Source organism: Limulus polyphemus, unplaced genomic scaffold, assembly GCF_000517525.1.
Source record: "Limulus polyphemus unplaced genomic scaffold, Limulus_polyphemus-2.1.2 Scaffold1598, whole genome shotgun sequence".
Taxonomy (NCBI): Eukaryota; Metazoa; Arthropoda; class Merostomata; order Xiphosura; family Limulidae; genus Limulus; species Limulus polyphemus.
The window spans coordinates 62,246-74,515 of NW_013667208.1; the positions used below are offsets into that span (position 1 = coordinate 62,246).

At 30.4% G+C, this 12,270-nt stretch overlaps 1 protein-coding gene across 2 annotated transcripts in view; it reads right to left on the reverse strand.

The window, feature by feature from the left end:
* LOC106464246 (vigilin-like) overlaps positions 1 to 12,270 on the reverse strand; it is a 77,386-nt gene that overhangs the window by 55,956 nt on the left and 9,160 nt on the right. For both annotated transcript variants that reach the window (XM_013924374.2, XM_022391961.1), the window contains exons 4-7: positions 11,358 to 11,582; positions 9,804 to 10,010; positions 4,544 to 4,759; positions 3,187 to 3,393 (exon numbers count right to left, since the gene is read on the reverse strand). In XM_013924374.2, the coding sequence (XP_013779828.1) occupies positions 3,187 to 3,393; positions 4,544 to 4,759; positions 9,804 to 10,010; positions 11,358 to 11,582 (855 nt within the window). The remainder of the gene's footprint in view (positions 1 to 3,186; positions 3,394 to 4,543; positions 4,760 to 9,803; positions 10,011 to 11,357; positions 11,583 to 12,270) is intronic.

The following is a 12,270-nucleotide window of genomic DNA, read 5'->3' on the forward strand; positions in this document are numbered from 1 at the left end:
GTAAAGTTACAAAAAAACGGTACAAAACTTATAATCGACATGCACAAACGGTAAAGTTACAAAAAAAACGGTACAAAACTTGTAATCGACATGCACAAACGGTAAAGTTACAAAAAAAACGGTACAAAACTTATAATCGACATGCACAAACGGTAAAGTTACAAAAAAAACGGTACAAAACTTATAATCGACATGCACAAAATTCACTATTGTAATTGCTCGAGGAAGCTTAATGAAAACATTTGAAACGTCTAATAATGGTTGGAGACGGCTTGAATGGGTAATGAAGAAAAAACTTAACATAACAGCAAATGTACAACGTTTCGACAAGGTCTTTGTCATTACCAGGCTAGAGGGAACAGAATAAGGTTTCTGAAACTTCATTTTTATTACCACTGTATATTTTCTATAGCAGTTTTAAATTATATGCCAAGTGAATTGTTGTTGACATTATCTTTATTGAGAAAAGATTAATCGCTGAATAACTCTCATTGTTACTTGACTTGTGGGTTAGCAAGCTTTTTGTAGCCTATCTCTGCTGAAATTTGATGAAATAATTTATTTGATAAAGCACAGAACAAAGCCACATGATATCTATATACTACTAAAACTCTGAGATTTTTTGTTTGTTTGTCTGTAATTACAGCAAAAACGGTACAGAATATGAGAATAAAAATATAAATAGAATATGAGAAATGAGAATAGAAACAGAATAAAACAAGTTTACTTAAAATCGGGCCACGGGTTACTGAGTTAGCGCCGTTTTTCGGGTCACCTTTATGAAAATTTCTAGCATGAGTAATTTTACATCACACTACCGTTCGCGCTCTTTACGAAACTTCTTCGTTCAAATCTATTTCCCTCTCAATGTTCCCATCTTCATTAAAAGGCGTAAGATGACAAAAACAAGATCTTGAAGAATTTCTCAATAATGTGCCTTGGTTATGGTAGGTAAGGAAATGAGAAAATTTTCTCAGTCAAAAAATCATTTGCTGTGAGACAGTGAGAAAAATTTTTCATTTGGTGAATTTCGTAGTGTATCAGTTATCAAGTTTTGCTGCTTCTTGCAGTAATTCGAGTAAGTGATTATGAAATGTTTTTCATTTTTGATTTTTTGATAGCAATTACGTTCTAACAAACCATGAATAACATTACTGTTATCTGCTATTTCTTATTTTCAGGCGTTTTGAATCAACTGTGAATAAGGTTTGTTCATCACAATACCTGAAAACTCTGACTTCACTTTTTTGAAAAAATGAAATGGTCTTTACTTTTACTCCTGATCAACAATCAAATATATTTTCTTGAATTACAAATATCATGAATGGATTGAAATATTTAATTATCTCAAAATAAACCTCCATTTTGGTGCAAGATTGAAATTAGCTTGAATTCTTTATAACCTCTGAATAGTGGGTGACCCAACAGGTCACGGGTTGTCTAGTATACATCATTACTCTTCTGACAATTGTTGATAATGTTACAAGAACATTTGTATTAACACAGCATTAGCTAATACCCAATGAAATACTGAAAAATCTCCGTTATTTTCTTGAATATCAGTTTAAGTAAAAAAAACAATATTATGAGACATTAGTCTGCTGAATACAATAAAGAAATTGCTTATAAGCATTCTGTACATCAGAAACACATTAATATATACATTAATAAAACTGTCAGATTCAATACTGCAACTTCAACTTTTTTTTTCAACCAATTTCATAGTTTAATGATCAAATCAAAATATGCTTTTCAGAAATCAGAAAGGCTAGTGCTACAGTATTTTCTACTGATATTCAATTTTGTTTTTAAATGTCCAATGTACTGAAATATTTACTTGACTTAGTGTTTCTTTTGATCATATAATGTTGGAAGCCAATTATATGGTATGAGGAAAAGTGGTCTAACTTAATACAAATGATGCCTGAAAAATTATTACCCAAACACATTTAATTTAGTCATATGCATAATTCTATGACAAAAACAAAAATACATACAAACTACATACCAACAAATACTTTCATAATATTTTTCACATTTAAACTAGAAACTAATCATCCTAAGTTGCTTGTTATACTCAAGAAATTTGGTTCTTGCAGTGCCAGATATTACACTGCCAAAAACGTAAAAGTGTTTCTTGATTGAAATACATTAACTAAGAGAAGTGTATTTTATGCTGTGTAAAAATTTACATTTACTAAAATGGATGCACTGTACAAAAACAGGTAAACTCCGATTTACGTATATGCAACAACATGTGACTGGTCATTCTCATACATCAAACAAAGGTTATAACCTCTAGATATCATCTACTCTGCCACTTAAGAACATTGCTATTGATAACCTATTCTACACAATGTGCAAAGTTGTAGCAACATCCATGTAGGCAAAGTAGATACTATCTGTTAGAGAATAGATACAAAAGCAAATAGGATAAACAATTTCAAAGGTTTTCCAATACATGTATTTATGCTAAACTGCATAAAAACAGGCTAAATGAAATTTTTTAAAATGTCCTATATTGATGAAAGCACATAGAATACATGACATGCCTGCATATCACTTGCATACAAACTAGAACTTACTACACAATCATTTGTAGTTAAAACATTATGGATCAGAATGTACATAATCTAATCTGACAGATGCAAACAAACTTTCTATCCCAATATTCACAGATAAGCCATTCAGTAGTCCATAATGCACCTTCACATTTAACAGATGCAAGGTGAACACCATCATTTAAAGATAAACCATTGACTTGTAAGAATAAAATTCAAATCTGGCAGATGTAAAATAAGTCCTTTATTATTTGGAAATAAGTTATTCAAGAATAAAATATACATACTTAGAGTATAAGGAATCAAAGGAATATCATTTTTCATCATTTGCAGGTAAATTATAAGAGACTATAACACATTCAGATTTCACAAAGCTTATATAAAAATGAAAGATTAGTGTATTTGGAAAATATACCACTTACAATAAGAAAACTTGACAAGTCAGTACTTTCAAATGGTTTATTAATGAGCAGTGTTTAGTTTGTTTAAGAAAATTTTTTCTTTAACTGCACATTAAATATTGGTATTATACATAATTTTAAGGTACTTTATAGTAATATTAGCAGCATTCCATCCAAACTAAACGATAGTATGCTATGAGCAGTAGTCAAAGAGATAAACCAACCTTTTCATAAAGCAGCGATAATCCAGGTCCTAGTTTCTCCTGTTCACCTCTCAAAGTAATAGTTTCAGAAGGGCTGTCTGAGGAAGGCACTTCAACAGAGACTCCTGTCTGAGCTAAGATTTCCTGAATGTTCTGACCCCGTGTTCCAATGATATACTTGTGTTGAGCTTTCTTCACTTCAACAGATACAGTTTGACATTTCTGATGCTAAAGGGAAATAAATTTTCGGTTCACAATAACATTACAAGTCTTTCACATTTACAAAAAACTATTTACATTTCATCTCCCACTTCAGTAGCACAAACATTATGTTCAAAGAAAGTTTGAAACCCAAATGACCAATACTTTGTTTACTCATACCTATATAACAGTAATATATGGTGAACCATTCCAGAAACTCAAAAGCTATAATTAACATTCTCAACTAGGTTATCTCTTCACACGTAATAGTGTTTAACTATTAATGAGCAATATCACCATATGATAATGTTAGATATGCACTACATGGGATAACTAATTGTAATTCAAGTATTCACAACAGGAAAAGTAAATTATTAACTATCTGAAGAAACATTGTTCAACAAATTATTTCATACTTTTTACAAAATTATAAAAACTCTTAGTTCAAACAGTAAATAACACCAACATTTTGCACTAAACAAAATCTGTGATCCCTGACAAAGACCTAATTAATATTTGACAAGTTTTAAGAACTTCTTTGGCAATGAAACAAATATTGGCAAGAGCTTTTCTGGGTTAGTTGGCTAGTCACAAGGTGTTCACTGGTCAGGTACTGAGGTACTTGAAGAGGGTTCCTGTTCATGGAGAGCCAATATAGTAAAGAATAGGCAATGACAGACAGGCCTCCCAGGTGTGGATAAACTATTTGTACTTAAGTTTTGATTCCTGTTTAATATTTGTTTTTCTGAATAGCTTTATCTTCCTGACATTCCAGATGACCTGTGCTTTTTCTATTTCTAATTGATGACCTCTTAAAATTATACAAGATCATGATCTTAATATGTATAGCTATGCAAGAGCTGTAATTCTTTTTTTCTATCTAATTTTTCTATTATACAATCCTCACACAATTAACCAAATCAAACAGGACTATGAACTATTATGAATAAATCACAATTTTTGTACACAAAACATGGTTTAAGTGACTTCATCCTAATTTGATGACAAGTATCCCACTTTTTTGAAAATAAAAGTTTGGAGACAGCTTAACTGAGTAATGAAGAAAACTATTATAAATACATGACTTATCAACAAGATTATGCCATCCTGAAGGTAGCATAATCTTATCAAAATCTTCCTAAGTTATTCTTTATGACTAAATATAAAAACACTAAACCTTTTCCTGGAAAATTTTCTTGATGATATCTTCTACTGCAGCCACTGCTTCTTTTTCACCAGCTATTGTCAATTCATCCTTCATGACACTAGGAGGTGGAACATTGATTCGAGTTCCTGTCTTGCTCATCAACTGAGTAATATTCTGATTGTATGGCCCACAAATAAATGGATGATAAATTTTGGGGATGTTTAACCTTTGAAAGGCAAGCTTGGCCTGATGAAGGACAAAAATTAAAGGAGTGAAATATAATTTTTGTTAACCAAGGACAACATTTCATTATTAATTCAAACTTTCCAAAAACAACTAAAAAAAATTAACTTGTACTAGATTACATGAATTTATGGTTGTTTCAACAGTACCATGTATTAAAATCGATTATTTTCTGTATGATATCTAGCAAAAACACACAGTAAAACCAAATTTGATGTTTCAAGCCTTGAATTCAGTGATCAGCAACAACTAATCACCTATAATTGTGATTTTGTCTTCTTATTCTTAATTAGAAGTTACTGTTAGTCAAATCAATTGTATAATCTATAATATAACATTTATTTATAGAGGAAAACTTGTTCAAAGCTTTTATACTTCACAAAACTACTGATCTAACTACAGTTTACCTTTAGCTCTTACTAGGCAATTTACTGCTTTTTAATGCTAGTAACCTTTCAAAGAGCAAATAGAACAATAAATTTAAATGAAATCAAATGTGATACTGCTTGGAGCCCTCAGGATAAGTAATTGTAATTATGTTACAATGTGCAGTCATTCTGGAAAAAAAAGTATTTCATTTTATTTTATATTTTAACTTTCACTACAATGATTTTGCTAATTATAGTATTAGGGTAGAGATATTAAGAGAAATTATAAAATTCTACTGAAAAAGAGGTTCTGCAATAAAATATAAAAACTAAAGTGAAAGGAACTTTTTTCATTCTTAAAATGAAAATTAAATTCCATAGTGATTCAGTGTTGTCAACTAATACTTTTTTTTTAAATATGTATCACTGTACACCAACTGTTCTTATATCGAAGTAGTAACCAATGTAGACAAGTATGTAAGCTAGTCACACAAGCAGTATCTACTCACATTAGCACACTTTCTTCCAAGTCCAAATATAAATGTTAGTATTCCCACCAATGAAGTAACCTTAAAATTCTATACAATTATATACATTTACAAACTAAAATATTTAGTCTTGTTGATGATGAGGTTACTTTACTGCATTTCACTGTACTCTAGACAGGAGATATATGGTTCAATTTGAAAATTAAAAGTTACTAACATACAAATAATGTGGTAGTCAAAGCCTAGGGTATTATGGATTTAAGTATTCATGGTTAATCCTTTCAGTAATTTTTTTTCATGACTAGTTTCTTATCTGCTTTTAAGAGATAACCTGGGAGAGGTAATATCTCCAATGATTTTTAGTGCTGTCACAAGTTATTTTTCTTGAGTTATATGTTTTGATGCATTCTCAAACATGTATAATTTATCTGTGTTGTACTATGCAATTCCAAGTTCATACATATAACAGGTCTAATACAAGTTTCAAATACTATTTGAAATCTACAAATTATTCATAAACTAATACTTGAAATTACCATGATACTTCGTGGGATACAATATAGTTTTGATTTAACATGTTAAGTTGTAAATATAGAATAAAATTATTTTTCACATCTGTAGTACTTAATACCTTTCTAAGTAAAACAGAACAAATTTAGTTTTAGCAGCATTTGTTTTTACGTGCTTTTATTTGACAGAACAAGGAGGGGAAGGGTAAAATGTAACAGCATTGCTTAGACTGAAAATATTTATTTCCCATTGAATAATATTAAAAAAACAAAAACAATAAAATATATACCCCCTTTCACACTACTAAATCTGAAATTAAGTTCCAATTAGATCCATTGTCATAGCTAGTGCTAGTTTTCTAATAAATGTAAACCACTTGTTTTGGATAATTCATACTCAAATGTGAAAACATATCTGTTGTATCATTATTATTATGTTTACATTTATCCATAGAATGGCTCGTCTAACACAGTTTCTTTCATTTCTCTCATTAACACTAAAATTGCTACTTGAAAGTGAAAATGACATACTGGAGCATGACAGTTAGATTTAACATATATTCAGATAAAAATTAAGAAGGTAAATAAAAATAATTATTTCAAGACATAAATATAGTTATTTACCAAACTGTAATTCTGTTCATTAAGCAATCTTATTAATTTGGCTTCTGGATGACGAGTTATTTATTGTTCCAACCTTATCTAATAGTAATATTGATATAAAACTAGGCCTACCAAAAGAAAATTTAATAATAAGTCAAAATTCTAAAAATATTTGAGCAGTATTAATTCAAGATCATTAGTTGGAGCTTTATATAAGTTTAGGCATAGAAGGTCTTTGAGTTTTTAAATTTCAAAAACAGAAATGTCTAATCAAAAGGTAAATTTTATAAAAGCATTCAGATTAAACTGAATTGTGAACAGCTTTAGTGTGTTAAAATTTTCAGGAATAAAAATATGAAGATCAAAGCAACTTTGCTAGCTTATTTCACACAATTCACTGCATGATTCACAGATTTAAATAAAGGAGTGAACCAAGTATCAATTTCGAATCCAGCTTCAGTCAAATACTAGACCAATTTCTCTTTAAACAGCTTCCACAGAATACTAAATACTGTGTGAGCTTGAAGCCAAAGAGGTGGCCAAGATGCATCATACAAATGATACTATTATGAAAAAAGTGGGAGTTTATCATGGAGTTACTTCTTTATTTGAACATCACAGTTATGCATGAAGTACTCTTTATTATAACAAACATAGAATTGAATACAATGCCTTCTCATGAACTTTTATGAAACATGTAAATTACTTAAGTCTGGCAGAAAATCTGGCAGGAGGGAATATCATGAATGTTGTTTTAGAATACTTTGAAAATATTCTTTCATTTTTTTCAAATTAAAGTTATTTAATATTCTAATCTCATTTCTCACAGTAACTACCCTAAGACATTGCATGACAAAAAACATAGAATAATGGTAATTCACAAGCTGTGTATCATGCTCTTAAAGAAGTGAGTGAGCTAGATTTGGAGCCACATCTCATTGTAGATGATGAATTTCTATGACTAATGCATGAACATGAGTCAAGATACATTACGGTTTTTAATACTTTACTGTGCGAGTTATCTGACGTAACATAGATGTGATCCAAGAACAAGTACCTTTTAAAGGATAAAAGTAAAATATCCTTCAAAATCAATATGTAAACTTCTAATAATACCACTTAAACCTTCTTGAATCATTCAGTTCACACCAGTTTTGATGATTTTCTAAAAAAATTTATACAGTTCTGCAATGTGAATCATTTCTTACAAGTACAGTGGGGAATGAATTGCCATAACATTTCAGGAAATATGATGAATAAATGGACAACTATCAAGAAAATGTCACATTGTGGCCAAGGATAATAGTTCAAATATCAAGAAGATTCAGTGCTTTTCATGCAAATGTTACACATGCTGGTTGTATTTTATATACCTTGAAATTGCACATTCTTAATCGTATCAAGGACAAATGAGTTCATTCAACTATGACTTCAGTTTCAAGGAAGCTGGTAAGTCACTTAAAATTCCAGCTCTGCCATGTACAGGTTACATGAAATGCAACTTTCAGCCAATGCAAGATCTTTCAACCACATAGAATTTAACACTACTTGCTAAAAAGGCTACAAGAAATGAAGCACTCCATTACCACATGCTACAGGTCTTTAACTATGAATCAGTGGACAGTTATAAAAATGTAATTAATATTTTGGCACCCTTTAACCAACTTACACAAGAGCTCAAAGGTGCTATAGTCTCTTTGCATGAAACCTGCTTGTATGGTTCTTGGGTCTTATTTGAAATGAAGTTCATGAAGCAAACAAAACTTGCGTCCTTGAATAAGAAAATTTTATTCAAAATTCAGATCAGTTGGAAAAAAGAATAAATCTACAAAATGAAAATGCTACAAACATCTAGCAGAAGGTCAACAGCTAATGATATGGAGACACGGACTTTGAAGGACTGCAGTCCAGCCCAAAGCCCACAAACAAGAAGGTGCCTGTGACTTGTGGAAAATGGGACAAATTAATTTAGAAGATAAATGGAACGCAAGTTTACATTTAGACATTAATAATACAATGAAGTGGAATTGTTTCTTTTTGAAACATTGTTAAACAGAAAAGAAAAACCACTTATATGATAGACATAACCAAAAGTTTATCTTAGTGCTCCACCATCCAGTGCATTTAGTTCAAAAACATACGCAGTACTGCTGGTAATATATAAAGCCAAGATTATTACAGTATGCTGATTGTTTAATTTTAAATATCAACTTTTTGCATTGTAAACTTCCATCTTTCCCGATATAATTTAGTCCCTCAGTTGCTGAAAACTGTATTAGGAATACTGTATGCCATTATGCATCCTACCAGTGATGTAGTGATCATTACTACACATGTGATAGTATGTAAGCTGTTTATATAAACAAGGAGTAAATCTAATTCAGAATTGACAAGCTCATTTTTTTTCTAAATATTTGACTCCTGCAAAATAGTTAACAGGTACTCAGTATTTGTTAGTTGAAACTGAAAATGTTATTTGGTGTAATCCTAGAAAATTAAATTGTGTACGTATTTACACGAGTATAAAATATTAAAAAAAAAATCCAAGTTTCATTACCAAAACGTAAACCTTTAGAAACATTAAAAATAAAATTTTAATGGCCAATTCCCCAAATATACAAGCAGGATTTCTGACTAGGATGTCACAGTGAAATCTAGAAAGTTTCAATGAAGTAAAAAAGTGCTGGAAAAGAACAAAAACTTCAAAATTATCTTTAAAAAAAAACAACCAACAAACGAAAATGTTTGATAGCTATCGAGCTAGAGGTATCCATTCCAATAAGAAACAGTTCATACCACAATATCACATAAATATACATTCACAATTCAACCCTATAGATTTTCATTTCAAAAAACACTTGAGCTACCAGAATTATTATTTGGAAAATATCTAATCCTTTATGCTCTGCCTGGCTTTTCATGATTAAGGAATACAAGTGTACCACTAGACTACATAAAAAGTGCTGCATTTAATACACTTATAAATAATTGTTTACAATAACAAATGTATCACCACACAGCAAACTTAACCCACAATACCAGTTAGGAAATACACAAGGCACTGAGAAATTCTACTCACTTGTTCATCAGAAATAACCTGGATTTCATGTGCAGCCTTTTCAATTCCTTCTTTTGTTCCACTAATTCTAATCATATCTGAGTGATCTTCAGGCCTCGGGACAGAAATCTTTGTAGATGTGCTCAATTCAAGATCAGCCAATTTTTTGGCACTTTTCCCCAAAATAAATCGGTGATGTTCTTTTGGGATAGATATACAAACAGCAGCCTATCCAAAACAATAATTTTCCTTCTTTAATAGTTCTTTAAAAAACACCCATGATAAAAAAAAAGCCTTTATAATAAAATATATTCAATAATACACTTATCGGTGGAGGTAGTTTCACCAAAATAAGTCTGCTTGAAATAAACAAATTTATTACTAATGTCATACTTACTTAACCCTTTTCAGCCACGTATATCTGGTTTTTAGAGAGACAAAACATCAAGTTTAGGAAATTTCTGGGTGATATTTACATTCAAATTAACTCCAAAATGAAATTAGAACTGAAATATTTGTATTTCAATTTTTTTCTAATACAAATTTTATTAACATTTGTTTTGAAGTCATTAAAAAAATTTAAACTGCTAGCCCAAATAAAGTACCTTTCTTCATTGGACTTATTATTCAGATGGTAGAAATCATTAAATTTTGAGCTAAGACATATACAATTCATCAGTGTATTGAACAAAGCTGGAAACTGTAAAGTTTGTTGCTTATTTTCTGCTCAAATTGTTTAAAATAATGCATTGTTGAAGGTGGTGATATCAAGAAATGTAAAACTGAACTTTCCACATTTCTTCTTTATAATTTAAGTTTGTGTGAAAATTGTGCATAAGGAAGGAAGAGAGCTATACAGCAAATAGATTGCAGATTGTAAAATATTACGATTATGCTTCAAGATTATGCAGGTTATCTATCATGTAAGTTAATGGGTTATTTTTTTTGCCAGAGAAATGTAACAATTTAACTTAATGAGTTCCTCTTAATGTTTATCTTATTGAAATAATTGCTTTTTCACTTAGTTTTCTGTATAAAAGAACTCCCACTGTTGTAACTTGAGACAGGCCATGATAGATGTAGTGCTAGATACTTAAAATATGCAGGGCTTCAGTATATGTAAATCAACAGTAAATATGGCCATGCATAATGACATAGTACAATTAACTTTATGTAGCAATTTTCATTGCATTATAAATAAATTGACAAAAAAAACTGTTTTAAAATGTCTCATGATTATCATGCTGCGTGTTTCAGATATGGTATATTTAATGAACTATTAGTTATTATTAATGTAATGTTATGTGTTGGCCAATATAATGCTATTGGAGTTAAATGGTTGAATTAATAATATACAAGGATAAAGAATATAATGAGTATTAAAGTTAAGTTAATAAACTTTACAGAAAAAATTTTACTTGCAGACATAATTGATAGTAATACCACAATGTAATTTATTCTAAAATCTTACAGTATTATTATTTCCAATTCTTTATTTGGGGAGGGGGGGGGGTCCCCTCTTCATTTCATAAAAATGTGTAGCATAATATTTAATATATTTGCTCAAAAACAAACCTGGGTCTGTAGTTCGTTTACCACCATTCGACGAGCTTTTAACACAGCATCTTCCTTTCCTGTAACTAAAATTGTAAGGCTTAGATCCTTTGATGAGCTGACTTCAATATGAGCACCAGTCTTCTGCATGATTTCTGCACAGATTTTAGCTTGTTCTCCTTGTTCACCAAACCGATGAGTACTGATCTCTCGGTATCTTCGTTCTTCTAAAGGTACTCGAAATACCTATAAAAAATAAAAGAGAAGACCAAAACAATTTTTTTTCATTCTACAGAAAATACCAACCTTATCAGGCTGTATGTTAATAATTTATGGAATAAGTAATATTAAATTAATATACAAGATCATGAAGACAGTGATACAAATATATAAAGATAAAAAATTATTAATCACATACTAGTAAACAGCCAATTATTTTGTCTTTTTTTCCTATTACTGTGTAATTTGTTCATTAGCTACTTTAAAACATATTATGCATACGTGAAAACCCATTGCATTTGCTTGGGTACTAAAGCATAAATCATTCATTTTCCATTAAGCCAACGGATTGATATTTGACATCAAATAAAGTAGTAACCAATACCTAAAGAGAACAACAACAATGATAATATTCAGATAAGCCTTATGCAATTACAGTAATTGGCAGGTAGAATTTACAAGTTTACAGTAGAAAACTGCAGAAAATTCTGAGGAATTACAGGGATGGGACTATGGACACATATGTGCACGCATGTGCAAGTGTGTGTGTGTGTGTGTGTGTGTGTGTGTGTGTGTGTGTGTGTGTGTGTGTGTGTGTGTGTGTGTGTGTGTGTGTGTGTAGTATAATAAGTAGTGTAGTAGTAGAAGAAGAAACGTAAAGTAAATTAACTTACTACGTCTAGAGAAGTAACGTAAACTAAAAACTTAAAGTTAA